This window comes from Equus przewalskii, chromosome 17, assembly GCF_037783145.1.
Source record: "Equus przewalskii isolate Varuska chromosome 17, EquPr2, whole genome shotgun sequence".
Lineage (NCBI taxonomy): Eukaryota > Metazoa > Chordata > Mammalia > Perissodactyla > Equidae > Equus > Equus przewalskii.
Window position 1 is genome coordinate 79,886,186 of NC_091847.1, and position 19,894 is coordinate 79,906,079.

The window sequence follows — 19,894 nt, forward strand, 5'->3', positions numbered from 1 at the left end:
GGGGTTTCGGTTTCTCACCCCATAAATCTCCTGTCCCTTCAGCTCTCTGGTTTGAGAGTTAGATATTTGACAATAAAGTCATACATAGTCATGTCCTGTCGGGGCTGTGACATTTTGTTATATTTCTGAACTTTCTCCCACATTTTGGTGTCCTCCAAGAACTTCTTTCCTGTCTAAGTTTTACTCTTTTAATAGAAATGGACTCCACATGAATACTGCAGTCTAAAAATGGCCTAATCCGCTGCTATTTTTGGAGGAGGAGCTGGTTGCCTTTTGTTCTCTGTGCTCCTCACCACCCACGTGGCCTGTAGACTTTTTCCCTCTGGTCTAGGTAGTGACAGCTTTCTAATTCCAGATGCCTTTTCCTTGGTCCATTTCTGGCTCAGTTTATCTCATACTCGAAGTTGTTAATGTCAGAGTTGGACTAGGCTCTTCTGTTTCTTTTGCTTACAGGTATTTTGTATTTCTTTTCCTCTAATTTATTAAAATTATGAAATATACACATAAAGGAGTGGAAATATATTTCTACAGTTTCAAGAATATTAATAAAACGGACATTCATATGTACCCACCATCCAGATTGAGACATGGAACATCACTGGTGTCCTGGAAGCTCTCCGTGTCCCTCCACACACATTTCCTCCACCCCATCCCCCACCCAGGTAACCGCTCATCCTAAAGCCTGTGGTGTAGGAGATATGGAATTCCCTCCTCCACCAAAAAGCAAAATAGTAATAACAAATAATAACGATAGAATTTTCAGAATAAAATAAAGAAAATGTGGATGCGTGTTTATTCCTTGCATTCTATAAAGGAAAAATTTGTTTGGGATTGTAAGAATGATTAACACTCTTGAAAGGGTTCAGCTATTGATGCTGTCTCACTGAAGTTAGACTTAGAGTAAAAGGAAAGATTCAAATATATATAATGAAAACATTCCATGGACTGCCACTCAGCATACGTTTGTCTGATGCTATAAAGAACAGTGAGAAATTTTCTATCTTGGTCTATGATTTTGAGAGCACACAACTTCTCTTTAGCTCATTCACTCCTGGTCCTTGAGGATATATACTAGTAGCATTTCCATGTCTTGTTGTTTGTTATAGATAGCTCATTAAGAAATCACACACACACACACACACACACACACACACACCCCTTTCATAAAGCTCTGGGTATGTGTTGAAATAGTCAAAAGGACTGCCCTTTGAGCAATCTATCACATCTGCTCTCATCCTTCATTCTTCTTTCTGCCACACATTCCCGCTCGTCATGGGCCGACTGCCTGGGACTCCCTTTGGACGTCACAGATACTTAGCTATGGAAGATAGAGACAGAGTGTAACCTGAGCCCCAGTTTTCTTGCTGCTTCTGCCGTGTATGGCCTCAGGCCCCACCTTGCTTCTTGGGGCTGAGCTCTGTTTGTAGGACCCTCAGTTCCTGTGGGTTCCTCAGCCTGGAGTGTGATGTACTGTCTTGTCTTGTCTTTTGTCTCTTCTGAGCTTCCTGGCTTGTGGGCTCGTCAACAGAGCTTTATTAGAATGCTTCCTTGTGTAGGTGACAATACCAAGAATGGTGGATGCAGCATGGTGCCTGCCATTTCTGTGGGATGGTGTTTTGAGAATCTCATTACTTATCTGGTGTTTGCATGCTGGGGTGATCTCTAGACTCTATATGCATTTCAGCTCCTGAGTATTCTCTTGGCCCAGAGTTTTGACTCTACTAAACAATCAGCTTCTGAATTTTTCTCTGAGTGTAGTGCACTCCATTTTCTACCCCTCACTATAGTGAGTTACCAGCCTTGGTTTGACTTTCTTAGATATGAATCAGTTCACGTAAGATCTTTCTCCTTCCCTGTCATCTCCAACCCCAACTACTTACGGTCCTGGAACTTACCATTGATTCTTGGTGGATTTGCCACTGTGGATCACATAGTTAATTGTTAGAATTTCCACCAGGGTTCTAAAAATGTCTGGTTTTAAAAGTAAACTAAAAATAGTTTCTCTGAAAGGACCTAAATAGAGTAGTTTCTCCTCTTTTCTGTGTCAGTCTCTCTGGGATCTGGCTGCTTCTAGAATCTTATAAAGGCTTTTGATTTTGAGCCAAACATTGAGAGGCACTTTAATTGTGAATGTGGGTAAGATTGTCTGCATGAACTTAAAATTTTAAGACAATTTAATGAAAATTGTCTGGCTGGAGGAAAAGCCCATTTGTAGAAATTGTCTTAAAACTCTGATTTGTAGACCTTTTCTTCTGCTTCTTTGTACCACCATTTTTTATTACTGGCACATTATGTGCATTAAAATAGAAGGAAGGTGTCTGCTTATAAATTATTTAAAATGAATTTTAAGACATATAGTTAGAGAATCAAGTGTAAATAGTTAATGATCTGTACAGCTTTTAAAAGATAAAAATTCCATTTTAACATCATGCAAAATATCCACACTGTATAGAGTGGACTAGATTAAATTATGTACTCACGTGTGCTCACTGTTTTATACGTGCCTTTCAAAGTGACATCAAATCTGCTTACCATAAGCTACTTAAGCAGGATGTCTTCTTATTTTTCCATTATCCTTGGTTTTCAGTATCTTTATGATAAAGCATATTAGTATGGCTTTAAGTTTTTGACATTTCTAGTTACAATCAAATAATAGTTTCTAATCGAGTTGTCTCATTTTCAACACACCACTTGAAAAGGTTGGTGGTACCACAAATGTAGCTTTAGCTGGTCTTGCTCACTAGCTCTCTGATTAGTTTCTATGTAACAGTGTTTTGTCCATTATTAAGCCAAGCTGTAAATTCTAGAGTTTATCACTTTAAATCTTGGACATTGAGGTGTTCTTTTTTGGGTGAGGTACATAGAAATAGGCAGAATTAGAAAAAAATTATGAAGGAGCTCTGTACAGTGTACCTGGAACACAAATGGAACTGCTCTCTTTGCACCATGCTGGAAAAGTTGGCCTGAAGTCACCCCAGTTGACCGACTGTTGGTTAGTGACAAAGCAGGTACCAAATAGTTGAGGTGTGTGCGTTAACAGTCCCAAGTTCCAGCTTAGCGTAGGTGGGGTTGTGGGGTAGGAGACGATGGCAGTCACGCGTTCAGTTTTAGACTTGGAAGTTTCCTTAGAGATCCTGTAATCCACTCTTCTTGGGTTTTGTAAGGGAGAAAACTTGTTGCACGATGTTAGGCACTTCTGCGCGATCTCAGAGACCGTCAGAGTCAGAGTCAGAGTCAGGCTGGGAAGTGGAGCTCCTGATTCCTGTTCACCCCTTCGCTCATTAGTCCAACCAGCAGCTAGCTCTGGGGGCCTGTGGAGATCAGGCGTTCTTCTGTGACTGCCGATGGAACAGTGAGCGGAGTGAGGAAGGCCCCGTTAGCACTGAGTGGACCTCACTGGGTCTGCCAGTCCACGCCGTTGGAGGAAATCCCCTTTCCAAAGAAGCTACAAATGAACAGTAGTTTTTCCAATAAATTCTGTAATTTTTAGAGATCCTTTATCTTGAATTATTGTGAAATGGTATGTAATTTGGAAGAATGGAAAATTCTCTTTGGTTAGAGAAATTAGTTGGTCTTTAAGCAAATCATGACTCTTTTTTTAGCAATCAAAGGCCCAGGGAATAATTTTTCTGATGCCTTGAAATGTTCTCAGAAGGTGTGGTAAGTTTGAAGACCATTTTCCTAGTGGTAATTTAAAAAATAGGTGCTATTATGTATGATAGTAGTTTTGTAGTTGCTTGGAGAAACCATTAAATTTCTCCTTTTCTTTCATCCCCCTCCTCCTCCTCTTTGCTGTGTGGCGTTACCTGTGGTATTGGTCTGACGTTACTGCGGAAGTGTGTTTCTAATTACTACATTGTGATAATTTCTTCGTCGTATCTCATACTGAGGAAGGACCGTGGTTATCATCTCTAAACGTCCCTGTGCCACATGCATGAAGGATGCCACTTCTGCACAGAATGCGGTTTTCTGCGTGGTACAGAGAAATCCAGGTGACACCTTCAAGTGCCCTTCCACTTGTAGGGCTGCGCGGACTTGTCCTCAGTCTGTCTCGTGGACCTTGCTCTGCGGGGCCCTTGGGGTCTCAGTTCAGCCAGCAGGTACCATGCAGGCTCCGGGTGTGGCTGCACGGGAGAGAGAAAGGGTAGGACTCCTCCTAGGAAGGGTGAAAAGAGAGGAAGAGACACAAAAGACAATTGTGGCTGACTTGCAAAAATCTTAATCTTTACTAAAACGGCATAAAATCGCAAAGTTCACGCTAGCATTTGCATAGCAGATTTTAGGACAAATATCTGTAATTTACAGTAAAAATATCTTAAAAAACGGAAACATTTAAGTAAAAATTAATCTTTGTTAATCCTTTAGCTCATCCTCGTCTGCTTGTTATTTTTTTCTCTCGCCAGTCCTCAGCCATTAATTGAATGAGTGAAGGAAAGTCAAAGCCACAGGTTTTCGTATGTGGAAAGGCCTTTTCTTCGTGTTTCTGCCGGTCTCTCCTGCTGCTGATGTTAATTACTTTGCAGATGGCTCTAATTGACCCAGTAAAAGTGCCTCCTGTGTGTTCAGCCCTTCCCAGGCCCTGAGGTCTTTGCAGTTTCTGAGGACACAGATGTGTGCTTGGTCTCAGCCCTTACCGAGAGGAGAGCCGCCTTCGGCCTCCCCAGTTCTGAGCTCCTGGTCCTAGAGTGCCGTTTGCTCTCAACGTTCTGACTCCTTGCTTGGAGCTGCCTACTGTCCGGTCCCCAGCCTGCCTGTTCACCACCATTGCCACTTACGACCGATATCCCGGCTGGCTGGACTTCTAGCTGCTCCCTGCTTCCCTCCAGGCCTGCACACCCTGGCCCCTGTCTGTGCGACCTGCTCCTTCCTGCCTCTGTTTCCCTCCCTATTTTCCGTGAGCCTCCCTGGCTTACCTTCTTGTTGAAAAGCTCCTGATCATCTTAGTTGGAGTTAATTTCCCCTCTGGGGGCAGCTTGATGCTTTGTTATTTGTGGTCTGGGGGCACACGCTGTCTTGTCTTATTTTAGCTGTGAGATTATAATCCCCTTGAGGGTCGGAACCGCGCTTGTTTCTCCTTCTGTCCTCACCCGCCTGCTCCAGCAAGGACAGTCTCCAGGTGTTCACGGACTGCTGGTGGCATTGATTTGAGGGGACAGGCAGCCGGCCCGGCTGCTGCTCTCCGTGTGGTTGTTGGTGGTATTGTAATTGTCTGTGGTTTTTTCCTTTCCTGGGCCTGCAATTACTCATTCATTAATTCCCTTCCTAAAGGAGCTGTGTTTCTCTTACTTTAAAAAATATAGCTTGGGGGCCAGCCTGGTGGCACAGTGGTTAAGTTCACATGCTCTGCTTCTGCGGCCTGGGGTTCGCCAGTTCAGATCCCAGGTGCAGACCTACACTGCGTATCAAGCCATGCTGTGGCAGGCATCCCACATACAAAATAGAGGAAGATGGGCAGACATAAGCTCATGGCCAGTCTTCCTCAGCCAAAAAAAAAAAGGAGGAGAATTGTTGGTGGATGTTAGCTGAGGGCTAATCTTCCTCAAAAAGAAGAAGAAGAAGAAGAAGAAGAAAAATATAGCTTGTATTGTGGCTGCTTCTTTTAAAAGGTAATATATATTCATTGTAAAACTTTAGGAATTATGAGTATGCCAAAGAAAGAAAAAAAAAAACCCGTTGAAAGTTCTACAGGAAGCAACAGCCCACTGGCATATTTGGGTGTGTATCTTTGCAGAGTTTTTTCTATATGTGAATATAAACATAATTAAAGTTACCGAACATAATATCCTGTTATTTGCATTTTTCATTGAACAATATCGTGAGCATCTTTCCAAGTGTCTGTAAGAGCTCTTCTAAATCTGCATCTGCAGAGGATAGCTGTGTGTGTACGTGTGTGTGTGCATATGCATGTATGGGTGTGTTTGCTCTTGTCTAGTTAGCACCTCAGGAAACTGATAGAAGAAAATTTTTACATTTTCAAGTATACAAGGAAGCCATTCTGGTTTGAACCTGATTCGGCCTGAGTTTTATTTTAACCAGAGCGGTGACTTACGGCCTGTCAGACGTACACGGCACATCTGCTTTGATGATTGCCCTAGAGTGAAGAACGTACTCTTTGAAGATTAAAAATTCATGCCTCCCGTCCCTTGACACCAGCACACTTTAAAGCCTGGATGCCTCTTTCCCGCAGCACCCAGGCTGCAGAGACTCGCTGTGTGCGTGCTGATCTGGATCAGAATATCTCCTTGAACTCTTGAAGGAACATGCCCCGTGTGTCCCTGTGTTTGGAAATGGTACCTAGCTGTGCTGAAAACCTCTCATCTTCAGAGCACTTTGCCCTCCCGGGCTGTAGTCCTCAGTCTGGCCCCAGGAAAACTCCACTATAGAATGATTATTGACAACTTGTGCCAACAAAACCTTTCAGAGTAGCACTTATAAGATTATAAAAATGTAAGGATTTAAAGGGTGGACATGCCTTTAGGACTTTTGATGGCTTTTCCAAGTTGCCCCTAGAAAGCCAGTTGAATCCAGGTTCCAGCAGTAATGTGTGGAGCGCTGGCTTTCCTGCACTCCTGCCAGCTCTGGCTGCTGTCATTTTTATTTTCTAAACTGATGGGAAGAAATGGTCTCTTATGGTTATTTTAATTTACAGGTCTTTTATTACCAGTACAGGTGCACATTTGTGTACAATCGATCACCATTGGTGTTTCTTGTTCCTGTTTTCCATAAACTGCACTTTGTACGTTGTCTTTTGTGAATCTCCTGCCCCTGTCCTCTGTCCGCTTTCTGTTGAGTGGTTTATCTGTTTTTGCTTGGTTTCGGTTTTGGTTCCTTATGTTGAGGACAACAACCCCTCATTTCTCCTGTGTTTGCAAAGGCCTTTTTTCAGTTCTCCTTGAAATTTTGTTTGTGGTATTTTTTTAACTCATGGAAGTTTAAAGTTTTTTATAGTCTTGCCTATTGTTCTTTATAATTTCTGGGTTTAATATCATGCTAAAAAAGCCCTCTCCTTCCTAACATTCCTGTATTTTTGTAGTAAATTTGTGGCTTTATTTTAAAACATACGTGTCCTTAGTGCATGTATTACTAGTTTGGTGCAAGTTATGATGGAGGCATCTAACTTTCCCAAAGTGTTTAGTCACTTGTCTCAAATGTATTTATTCTTTTTTCTCTTCTTTACCAATTTAAAATGCATTATGTTCACGTGTGAAGTTTTTGACATGACCCTGGTCTCTTTCTGGACTTTCTGTCTGTGCTTTGGGCCATCTGTCTGCTCAGGTCACTGCTCTGCGTCTTGGTCACTGAGTAGTCGTATAAGGTCCTGTTGTTACTCCTGACTTTTAAAAAAGTGTTTGGATGGTCATAAACATATACTCTTTAGGATGACCTGTAGAGTAATTTTGTCAAGCTAAGAAGCCTTGCTGGATTTTGTTTGGAATTACGTTAAAGCTGTGGAGTGTATGTACATCTGTACATGTGTACATATGTGTGTATGTCCCCTACATAATACATGTATAAAATTTGTTGCTGTTTTGTCATCGTTGGTAAAAACTTTTCCCCTAGATTATTTCTAGGTTTCTTTTGCTGGTGGACACAGAAATGTGTTTTATTTTTGCATGTTTATCTTATAATTGGCTACCTGACTTAACTCATTATTTCTGATAGTTTTTCCCTTGGCTTCTTTTTCATTCTTTTGACTGTTTTGTGCATACCTGGAAAGAATGGAGCACTGTATCAACAAATGTGCAGTTTTTCTGTGCAGACTGAAAAATTAAGGAAGTAGGGAGCTCTTGTCCTAGGATGTGGCTAGAGCTGGACTTGGAGGGAACTGTTTCTTCCGGACGAGGTTCCTGAAGGCGAGGCTGACAATAGATCCAAAGCCATGCTCTACACTTTCACCATGTGGATGCCTGGTTTAATCGTTGTACGAATACAGATTGGGCCTGTCAGAAAAGAGCCCGGATGAGCAATATTTAACACACTATAATATTCATCGTTAGCTTTAAATTTGTGCGTCAGAGTGTTTTAGTCGTGTGTAACTGTGTTTAGAAGGTATGCTGTCTTTATTTGGATTCAGTTGTCCCTGTATTTAAGTTTTTTTGTTACCTGACACATGGGGGTAAGACCACATATGTGAGAGTGACCAGGATTCCATCAGAGAGGAATCTCAAAATTACTGGTATCCGTGCAGATATGGGCAGCCACGCGAGAGTGTGTTAGCCACTTCATAGGGTCTGGCTTCAAAGTTGGGGAGGAGAAGTTAAACATCTTTCATTTTTACTTAATTAAAGATGTCTCTCTTGATGCCACCTCCTGACAAGGGAACTCTTAACTGGCTCCTCTTCCTGGCTGTCAGGCCGGCTGGGTGGGGTCATCAGCGTTTACGCCACCAGAAGTTCATCCCTTGTTTCTCTCCTAACTCCTCCTTTCTCTGCTTCCCTGCCCATCAACTTGCAGCCTTGCCTGTGTTTCCCATTTTCGTTATACTAGGCCGTTCTTAACGGTAATATGGTGCATGGGGCCATCACCTGTGAGACGCAGGGGTGCCTCCACATTAAAATTTCTGCTGCAACCTCTCGTGTGGTTTAGGAACTCGTTGAATTCCACTGTGACCCTCAAAGAAGCTGCCGCCCCTGCATCCTGCTTGTGCCAGGTTGTTCTCCACCTGCGGCTCTGTTCGCATGAGCTGTGCCCACATCCCCAGCCGGGGCTGGCGTGTCATCTTTGTTTGAGTTAACACAAAGCCTCACTTCAACCTGTAATTACTTTCACCCACTTAACGTATCATTTCTACACTGTTAAATTCCAACCTCTCCACGTCTACAATCTTTTAACACAGCTTAAGAGTCTTATTGTATTGTTTATACTCAAAGGAGTATATATTTTCTAGCTGAAACAACTTTTGGTATAAAAATTATTTTAGGTGGAAAAAAAATTATTTTAGGTGGGATGAGTCTAAGTTTTTCTTAAAACTTAAGAAAAGTGATGATTGAAGTCATTTTACTTTTTTAAGTCTGTTGTTTTCAAATGGAAAGCAATATAAGGATGAAGGATAATTGTAAGCTTACAAGCTCATGCTTGTATGAGTGTACCGAGTTCACATTCTGTGTGTCTCTTCGTTACAACTTATAGTAATTATTTAATGAATTAAAAATAGTTTTATGTATAAAAGGAAAAAAGTGGAGCTTCTTGTGTAAAGAGGGAGTGGGCGTGGTGTTATGCTTGAAGCCGCTGAGCTGAGAACCTCCGTGTTGACCAGCATGTGTTGTCATTGAGTGAACAAATGTGAGACCCTGTGGGAAGGATGACAGGAGACTTCCTGGGTGAGTCTGTCACGGGCCCTTTGGGATGATCAGGGTTCTCGGTACTAAGAAGTGACGCACTGGAAGCAGAGGGTAATCAGATGAGTGAATTTACATTATGAAAATGGACGTTAGTGGCACTCCTTTTTTTTCTAGATGTGATTTAAGTTTTACTCTTTGTTCACGTAAATGTTGACTTCCGTTCCAGTCCCAGTTTGAACACATATGGAAGTAACTTACATGTTTCACCACTGATTATTGAATTAGGATATTTGTGCTACTGTTTCCTTAAGAACAAAGACATTGTGTGGCAAGGGACATGGCTGGTCAAGACCTGACAAGCCCAGTGTAGTATCACAGTGAAGTTGGACTCATAGCTTCCCAGCTTCCACATCTTGGACTGACTCCTCTCCCGAGATCCACCTCCTGATGTTATGCGCCGAGAGGGAGAACCTAAGACACCCCCTTAAGGTTGTCCTAAAACAGTGGCCATGTACGACGTAATCGCAGAACCCAAAAGCAGCTGGAGAAGGAGACATACTCACAGGCTGATTGCCTAGTAGCATCTCTGCTTTGGAGTATTTTTCATCTCATAGACCAGCCTGACCTTCCATGTAGCACTTGATGTGTGTGCCTTAAATTGGACCTTTGGGTGGGGTAAACCATATGTCCCAGTTTTCCCAGGACAGTCCTTCCTGGCTTGTGTCTGTTGTCCTGGCATAATTATTAATATACCTCTTTTCTCTCCCAGAAATGGCTTGACTTAGATGATAAATTATGTGGCCACTTGGTTGTTAAGCCTTGGTGCTTGCTCCTGTCCATCGAGACTTCTGCCTAGCTCTGCTGGTGGAGTGCCCTGTTGGCCTCCAGGTCCCTTCAGAAGGCTTTGCTCTGCTGTCAGCAACCCACTCAATTTCCTGATAAGAGAGACGACTGAGGGCTCAACATGTGAATTTCAGGAAGTGTAGATTTCAGAACTGAAAGGGACTCCTGGAGACTGGTAGTTTGACTTTTTTTTTTTTACAAAGAAGTAAATGATTTTTAACTCATGTTGAACAAATGGTTTCCTGTGCTGTAGTGTTTGTCTTTCTTAGTAGTCTCCTTGTAGCCCCAGGCCCTGCTATCTGTGTTGGCTTGTTCTGAACAATTTAGTTTGCTTGATTACCCTTTACCCTGACAGCCTTTTATGACAGAGTTACCCAAAAGAAAGCATATGGTTCTTTCTTTAAAGTAGGGGATTCCAGTTATTTTCCAAAGAACTAGAAGTCATTCATTGTTCTTCGTTAATAGGTTTTATAGGCGCCAGGATTTTCTTGGTAAGTAACTTTTCCAGTTACTGGGATCCTTGGCTTCTCCATAATGAGCCTGCCTGTGATGGAAGATGTAAATGTTTGGGTGTTTTGACCACCTGGCTGCTTTCATTAGACACATAAATCTCAAACTTGAGGACTCCGACAAATATATATATTTATATAGGCAAAGCCTCTCCAAGGCAGACCTCTCTGTGTGAATTTCCAGTGCCTAGATCTTATAGCAGCTCTCTTTGTATGCTTTCTGATGATGCTGAAATTTTTTAAACATAAGTTTCTAAAACATTTCTTGGTGATAAATCCTGGAATTAGGATAGTTTAGACCATGTTTCAGTAATAAAGATGAAATCTGAGACTTAACGCTATAACGTTTTCTCTCATACCCACATTATGGTCTAATACAAGTTGAGCGGCTCTCTGAGGAAGCCCTTCTCCAAATCATGATGTACGAGGGCTGGCCCTGTGGCCAAGTGGTTGGGTTCGTGTGCTCTGCTTTGTTGGCCCGGGGTTTCGCTGGTTCGGATCCTGGGCGTGGACTGTTCATCAGGCCATGCTGAGGCGGTGTCCCACGTAGCACAAGCAGAGGCACTCACAACTAGAATGTACCACTATGTATTGGGGGGCTTTCGGGGGAAGAAGAAGGAAAAAAAAAAAAAAGAAGATTGGCAACAGTTGTTAGCTCAAGTGCCAATCTTTAAAAAAAAAGTACTTATGATGTAGGAACCTAGGCTGTATGTGTCTTGTAGCTATGCCATCTGGGGCATGTGGCTTCCAGGGCTGCCAGGAAGACAGAGCTTGGATCATCATGCATAGATTTTACTGGTCACACTGGAGGGGTCGACATCTTCCCCCTGTATCTCACGAACCATAATTCCGTCTTGTGGCCCCAGTCCGACTGCTGGGGAAGCTGTGAAGTGTAGTGTTGCTATGCCAGGAAGGGGAAATGAAATGGGATTTGGTGGCTACACAGCATTATTTCTGCCACAGTTCCCTTCATCGATCTGCTTCTTGGCTCATCCGCCATGTTTTAGGAGTCTTACACTTTCCTGCTCTTAGGGTTCAGCATCTTCAAGGTGCTTGCCCTTGTCCTTCCCATTTTGAGTAAAATCACATGAAGTCTGACTCTACAGGTAGGTTCTTTTCACCACCTCCACAGTGCAGCTTCACCCAGAAGGTGCAGAGTGAGTGGGTTCCAGAGAATTTCCTTGTTCCAGTTCTTCCACTCTCTTCCACCTTGTTTTGAACTTCCATCGTGTGTTTATCTCTTTGCTTCCAAAGGCCACCCCTCTTTCACCAGATAGCCTGCATGAGAAGCGCTGTAGCCGTGATGGCGTCCAGCTCTTCTGTAACTTGAATGATTGGAAAAGGATGTTTATTTCAGAACTCAGGATATTCAGAAACTTGCTTTTATCAATTCCTGCAAGTTTTTAGACAACTCAGAACCAAACTCCCAATTGGCTAATCAACAAAGTAAAATGACGATTTATGCTTGGAAGCACAATTGCTAAATGGATCCATATTAGCATGCCGGAACATTCTGTTTCCAGCAGGAAATTCTACCGAGAGCAGAGGTGGAGGAGAGGCCGCGGAGAGCATCTGCAGGCAGAGACTGTCAGATGGCTCGTCCTCAGGCACAGAGAGAGGTTGCCTGTTTCCTCTCTGCTGGGTGGACTGGGGGCCCACCCTGCACTAGTCACTATTCAGTTCCTCCTCTCCAGTGTTACTTGTCCATCACCGAAAACTCTCTCATTTCAATATTACTTCAAGACTTTTGTAATTAATTAGATTACATTTCAGTTGGTGTTAATTCACTTTCAGGGAGATTATAAATAATATTTTGGGATGAGATGATGAATCTCGCACATTCGTGCTGGTTTGCTTAGCTCCAGAGAGTTTCATTCCACAGCCTGGCTTCACAGCACGTGATGTGGGCTCGGCACACAGTAGATGGTGGTGGATGTTCGCTCCTTCAGCACATGGTGATCAAGGGTCTGCTATGCGCCGGGCATCGCCCCAGGTGCTGGGGATGCTGCGATGAGGGAAAGAAACAGTTCTACGGGAGAGATTGCTGTGGTCAGACGGGAGGAAAGGATGGAGCGAATGGCGATGTGTGCTGTTTATAGGCGGTGGGAAAGTGCAGTGGCACAAATGGTGTTATTTATGTCCATCTCTGTGTCCCGTAGCAAAGTAGCTATTTTTCTTTTTTAAGATTCTCAAGTGCAGGAGTTATTAGAAACCGGTATGTCCCTGGGGAGGGGACAAAGACCCTTGAAAAGGGAGAAATAGGATAATTAAAGTGACCTTTATCAGATTAGGCAATTAATGATTAGAATGCCATTACCTGCCCTTGTAATTACAAGCAAAAGCAGTGGTCGATGGTGACTTTGTTTTCAGCTCTTGGACATGTTCCAGGGATTGTGTGGCTGAGAACTTTGAAAATAGTGCATTACCTGTAGAGAGAGGTAATTAGAAGGCAGTTAGAGAAACCGCTCTGCCTCTCGGTGTCGAGGAAGCACCCTCGGAGAAACGGTACCCTCAGCAGGCCTGTGGATGTACGTGCACAGTGCTGGTAGCTGACTTCACCAGCTACAAAGGAAAGAAGTTTCTGCCCTTGGTTGGGTATTCCCGAGTATATAGAGTTAAGAATTGTCATTACTTTGACTATTACTTAGATTTTTAAAAGGGAGTGAGTGGATGTACCATAATTTAGTTTCAGATGTAGAAGCATCAGTAAATACACATTCAGTTAGTAATTTCAGTAGGAAAACCTGTCCAGGGTACAAGCATCTGCTTTTTTTCTGTGTTGTAAATGTCGGCCTTCAGCTCCTGCAGGAAACCGTGCACGCCCACGGGTCTCCTGCTCAGAGGACTGGCTCCGCGCCTCTTCCAGCTTTCCTCACCGGGCCACTTGAGAGCTGCGTCAGGTGCAGCTTTCAAAATGATGCAAAATCCTTGCGTCCTCCCATTCTTCTGTTAAAGAAGTAGTGTCAAGTTTTCCAAACAAGAGAACCTACTGTATATCGGCGCAGGAAGGCACCTGAGGACTCTCCTGCTCCAGCCCTCCCTTTGGCAGAAGAGGAAATGCAGCCTGGCTTTGGGCCGCACATCTGACTCGCAGCAGAAGCTCCTGTTGTCCTTCAGTCACCATTGGGATTAAGTGAGGGAACACCGTCCTGGTCCTTGGAACAGTGCCTGGGCCATGGCGAGTGCACAGTGTGAGTGTCCCTTGTTCTCACTGTCTTAGTGGCAGAGCCCAGACAGAAGCCCAGATGCCCTCACCGTCGTGCTCTTTCAGAGGCACACGCTGTGAATTCCCCACGTTGTATAGGGAGAAATGCGTCTGTAGAAGTTGAGTTGGAATCAAACAGTGGCCGCCTCAGGGCCAGTTACTGAGCAGGCCTCAGGGCTGCGTCCTGGACACTGCCCTCGGGGGCTCCTCTCAGTGTCCCGGGGGAGTCCCACTCACGTCTCCATCTGACTCACGTGAAGTCCCAGTGGTGACTTGCCCATGGTCACACTGCCTGTAAGGGGCCAGGCTTTAAACCCTGCTCTGTCTGCTTCAAAAATCTATATGCTTAACTGTTATTTTATTCCAGGAATTGGCAGACTACGACCTGTAGACCGAATCTGGCCATCCCTGTTTTTGTATAGTCTTCAAACTAAGAATTTTTATACATTTTCAAATGGTTGGAAAAAGTTACAGAAGAGAAATATTTCGTGGCGTATTAAAATGGTGTGAAATTCAGATTTCAGTGTCCATAGGTGAAGTTTTCTTGGCGCACAGCCACGCGCGTGTTCACCTGCTGCCTGAGGCTGGTTTGGTGATACCGTGGCAGAACTGAGTAGCGGTGTCAGAGACCATGCGGCCGGAAAAGCCTAAAATATTTCCTGTCTGGCCTTTACTCTCTACTCTGCCTCAGTGATGATGTTTTGAGATTCCAATTATTTAGAGCATAATTGCGAGGTTTTTGAAGGGCCTCTCTCCTCCTGTGACCTGCCTTGGTTTGTTGCCCATTAATTAACGTATCGATCCAGTGATGGATAGTGTGTATAAAAGGAGATCGCCCTTCAATTCCCTGTGTCTTTCTTGTTTAGCAGACTGAGGAATGATCTGTTCCTGGACAACATGTGAGGCCCTGGAGGATAACATCTTCGTACTCACTGTGGCTCCCGCTGTTTGTGGCTTCCACGCCCCTCACGTCCATTTATTGAGCTGATTATTTTTAAACCTCCAAGTGTCTTAGATGCAGAAATCACTCTATTTTCTTTCGCTTGTAGCGGTCTGCTGTCTTCAGATTATGTGGAGATTCACTACGAAGATGGGAAACCACAGTTCTCTAAGGTACGGCTAATAGCGTGTGGGATCCTGGAGCGTGAGTGTGCTTCATGGTAGAGCTGTTGGGTGCACACCGCAGGGTTTTGATGTCTAGCTCAATAAGATCGTCTGTCCTCTTCTACGGGGTACTATTTTTAAATTCGAAGTAAATTTATTAAAACTTACAAATATTCGAGATAACATTAACATTAAAGAAATGTTTGTTGTTTTGGTTATGCAGATAGCAGCTTATGTAAGTGAGTGGCATAAAGAGCGATTCGGTTCCATATCAGCACCTTCGAGTAGTAGATAAGCAGACTCGTGGTCGCAGAATATGAATGATAAGACCCACGGGCTCTTAGAATGACTGTTGAGTCCAAGGGACTTTGGTGCCCGAGAAGGGCAGAGCACAGCGGGGGATGGAAGGTTTCGGGAACACGCTCCCTCTTAATCTTCACGACGGTTCTACGAGGTGGATGTTCTTGTTTCTGCTGTGTCAAGGAAGAAGCTGAGGCAGAGAAAGGGCAATTACACCTGTGCAAGGCCACCAAACACTAATACCCAGACAATCGGGTACCTGATTTCCTTCAGCTGGAGATTAGCTTTTGCTCTCTTCAAAGAGGATCAATGAGGAGCAAATGGGTTTAGACTGAAACGAGGGAGAGATTGTGTGTCAGGACACAGTGATCCCCACCGTTAGGGTGGAGGTCCCTGGAGTGGCTGCATCCAGAGACTGATCTGTGGGACGTCCACAGAGCCCAGCAGGCCTGAGCAGGGTCCACAGACCCCACAGGCACGGGAGAGGAAACGGGGAAGCAGAACGAAGTGTTGAAACGTGATTGGACATAGGTTTTTCTAGGTTGCTAACGAGTGTTGGCACCAGAGTGGCCCTTTCCTGTGTGGGCTTGCTGTGTTGTACAGCAGAGGGACTGGGTTTGTAGTCTGATAGCCTCTCAACAAACATTTATAGGAGGCCTCAACTGTAAAGACCCCTGGCTAGGGGGGCATCATGGCATTTCTCAGGATTCGTAGCTGTCTGATTCTCAGTGGGCACAGTTGTAATTTGCTGTGTGTTCTGAATCTTTGAGTTTTATGCCCCAGATTAAGAACTTCCATATTTTATTCTTGCTAGTCTGTCAGTTCTTGCCTTAGGCAGCATCTTGGGGGCGGTTGACTCTCCCTAACAGTCAATGCTGTGGAAAGTGAGCAGAAACGCTACATCAGGCTGGGCTGGTGCTTCCTGGCGTTGGAACGACCCCAGCTCCTGTCAGCTGTGCCAGTGCTGGCAGCCCTGCGGATGCTGAGTCATGAGTCTGGAGGAGAGAAGATGGCAAAGGAACTTCACGGACTCAGCAGACGAGCCGCCTTTTCAGGCCGCAGTAACCTGACCCAAACTTCGCACTAAGATCTTCAGTTTTATTTTTTTTTAGAAGCAGAATAACTAATTGGCCTCCAGGGGTCATTTGAGGTCCCAAAAGGAGGCCTTACCATTAATAAGACAGCCAAATCTCATATCAGGGTTCCTCAGCTCTGTGCTGTTTCCACAGGCGTTGCTTTTCTCTTCTTTATGACCCGTTTCTCCAAACAGCTCATAGCCCCAAACTTCCTTACTTCCTGTATAATGGATTAATGATAACAGTCTGTTTTTATATTTCTGTGTTTATATATGCACCCCCAAAAAGCCGAGATAATACAGTACACACTATCTTGTAGCAGGATTTTTTTAACCTAACAATATCATAAACATTTTAGCATGCATTAAATAATTTTCTAAACTTTTACTTAAAAAAAATGCATACTGTTCTTTCCAGTTCATTTGCTATCATTTGTTTAAAAATCCCATGGTCATAGACATTTAGATTGTTTCTAGTCTTTCGCTAAATGAATACCTCTAAGGAAAGTTCTTGCAGGTGTGTTTTGAACATACCTTTAATAATTGCTTAAGGATTCATTCTGAGAATGGGATTTTCTGGGTCAAAGAATTGGTACTGTTTTTTTAAAGGCTTTTGGTACCTATTGACAACTTTTCTTTCTGAAAGTTTGTATAAATTCACTCTCCTGATACCATTCCATACACATTTTTAAAAGCTTTTTTTTAAAACTTCACAATGCCTTCTGTGTTGTTTAAGCAAATCTTTGTACAGAGTGAAAGAGAAGGAAGTTAACCTGTAAGAATGACTGGACTAGAGAAACCTGCTTTGTGCAAACTTTCTTCCAAAGGTCTCAAACCGTTTAGACAAAAGTACCCCCCCCCCCACACACACACTATTATTCACATTGCTAGAGAGGAACAGGGTCACAAATAGCCTATTTGGCTTTGTGGTTAAATATAAATGTGGATATTTAAACTATTCTGGGGGGACCTCCCGGTGGCGCAGTGGTTAAGTGCGCACACTCCACTTCTGCAGCCCAGGGTTCGCTGGTTTGGATCCCGGGTGCAGACTTATGCACTGCTCATCAAGCCGTGCTGTGGCAGGCATCCCACATATAAAATAGAGGAAGGTGGGCATGGATGTTAGCTCAGGGACAATCTTCCTCAGCAAAAAGAGGAAGATTGGCAGTAGATGTTAGCTCAGGGCTAATTTTCCTAAAAAAAAAAAAAATTCTGGGAATTCATTTCAAACAAAATGATGGACCCACGCTCGAAGCAGCTCACCTAGGTTTTCCCTCCTCACCCCACTAAGCCCCCACCTGGTTCCCACTTCCAGCTAAGAAGAGGCTCTTGTCTTAGGCTTTTACTTCTATTGGACAAAGTGGGTTAAAAGAGCTTCTTTCTTGGAGGAGTGTATATAGGAACTGGAGAGGTCAACCAGCTAAGTAGATGAGATGGAACAGGTGCCAGGCGTCAGTAGGCATGTATGGCCAAACTTTCGTTCCACACCTGACAGAGCAGTAGCTTCGTTAGAGTTCCCAGCATAGTGCTTTGTACACGATATACAGTAAAACAACGTTGTCAATTTGCTGATCAACTTTGTTGATGAACCAATTAAAAATAGGTTAATTTTTAGTATTTCAGTTCTTATAGAAAAATTAGGCATTAATATGACAGTATAAAAGTACTTTTCAAATTTAACATATTTTTATTAGATCTCTTTTAGGTGACCCATTAATTAAGTGCTCGCTAAGACTTTGGTTTCTCTTCTCCTGATAAACAGAGCTGCTCCCTGGCCAGCAGTGGGAGCCTGAATAGATGGATGCGTCTACATCCCTCTGCCTTATTCCTCTTCATCACGGTTGAGTGGTGGGAAATGTCCTTTCCTCACTCCGTTTTCTCACTTTGGCTTCTTCTGTCCCTGTGCTCAGTCCTGCCCAGGGAAGGAAGAGTGACTTAACTGGTGGGCAGGAGCTGGGCTGGTCTGCGAAGGCTTCCTCCCCTTTTTTGGTGATATCCACCTCCCTACGGGAAGGGCCCGTTGTCTCTCCTGTTTAAGCTCTAAGTTGTACAGTGGGAGCCCCTGTGTGTGTGTGCGTGGCCCGGGGTGTTGGTTGTCCCGTGTTGCCTGTGCCTTGGTGGGTACGTCTGGCTGACTCAGGAGCAGCATTAGCAGGCCCATGGGATTCTCCGCTGACCCTGTCCTCTAGTCTAGCACCATCAAACATGAAGGTGAGATTTTGATTTCTGTTCAGTCCTGTGTCACTGTCTCATTTGGTTTTAAACTTGTGTGAGTAACACGTCATACCCTGTAGGATGGCTATAATAAAAAAGACGGACAATAGCAAGTGCTGGTGAGAATGTGGACACCTGGAACCCTCGCACACTGCTGGTGGGAAGGTAAAATGGTGGAGCTGCTTTGGAAAACAGTTTGGCAGTTCCTCAAAAAAAGTTCAGCACAGAGCTACCTCGTGAGTCAGCGGTTCTACACGTCGGTATATACCCAAGTGAACTGAAAACACGTATCCAAGCAGAGCCTTGTGCATGGACGTTCATAGCAGTGTTATTCTTAAGAGCAAAAAGAGTGGAAACAACCCACAAGCCCACATGTCCATCATTTGATGAATAAATAAGCAAAATGTGGTCTACCCACACAAGGAAATGTTGTTCAGCCATAAACATGAGTGAAGTACTGATACATTTACAACATGCATGAGTCTTGTAAACATTACACTAAGTGAAAGAAGCCAGTCACAAAGGACCACGAATTGTATTATTCCATTTATTTGAAATGCCAGGAATAGGCAAATCTATACAGGCCAAAAGTAGATGAGTGCCAGGTTGCCAGTGGCTAGCGGGTGAGCAGGAATGGGAATGACTGCCCATGGGGACAGGATTTCCTTTTGAGGTGATGAAAATGTTCTGGAGGTAGATGGTGGTGATGATTGCCAACTCTGTAATACACTAAAAGTCACTGAATTGTGCTCTTTAAAAGGGTGAATTTTATGGTTTGTCAATTATATCTCAAAGGAGAAAACCCCCTCAGATTGGGGGTGGGGTTTATTTACCCCCCACCTCAACAGACATGAATCCTCTGCTGTTTGAGATTGGTCTTGTCACTTAGGCTCATGAATAAGCCATCTTATTTGTTAGTTAAACGGATATCCATTTAGCTCACTGTGATCTAGTCACGGTCCTCAGTGATGCACGTTGGTGAATCAAGTGGATACACACACTGCCTGTGTTCTTCCCTTTATCGGTAAATCACCTTGCCCTCCTGCAGCGTTTCTGAGCTGCCCTTACCACATCATCACCGTGGCTCTGCTCACGTCCGCTCCTTCCGTGAAGGCTTCGGAGGGGAGGGCCTCTGTGGCACGGCTCCTGGCTGGGAGGTTAAAAAAGTTCTCCATGAAATCAAGAGAGCAGACAGCACTGGCTTCTCACAGAGCTATTTTGAGTTCGAATAATATAATTTGTATGAACTATTAAAAATTTATATAGCACTGGTACGGCCAAACTGCTCTAATACTTTATTAAATGACTTCTAGGACATTCTTCCCCTTTGAGTTTAAGGAAGGTAAATAATTCAGCTGATGTT

At 43.8% G+C, this 19,894-nt stretch overlaps 1 protein-coding gene across 6 annotated transcripts in view; it reads left to right on the plus strand.

Annotated features, from left to right (window-relative positions):
- Positions 1 to 19,894, plus strand: part of ADAM23 (ADAM metallopeptidase domain 23) — a 151,834-nt gene that overhangs the window by 61,874 nt on the left and 70,066 nt on the right. For all 6 annotated transcript variants that reach the window (XM_070581779.1, XM_070581777.1, XM_070581775.1 and 3 more), the window contains exon 4: positions 14,888 to 14,951. In XM_070581779.1, coding sequence (XP_070437880.1) covers positions 14,888 to 14,951 — 64 coding nt within the window. The remainder of the gene's footprint in view (positions 1 to 14,887; positions 14,952 to 19,894) is intronic.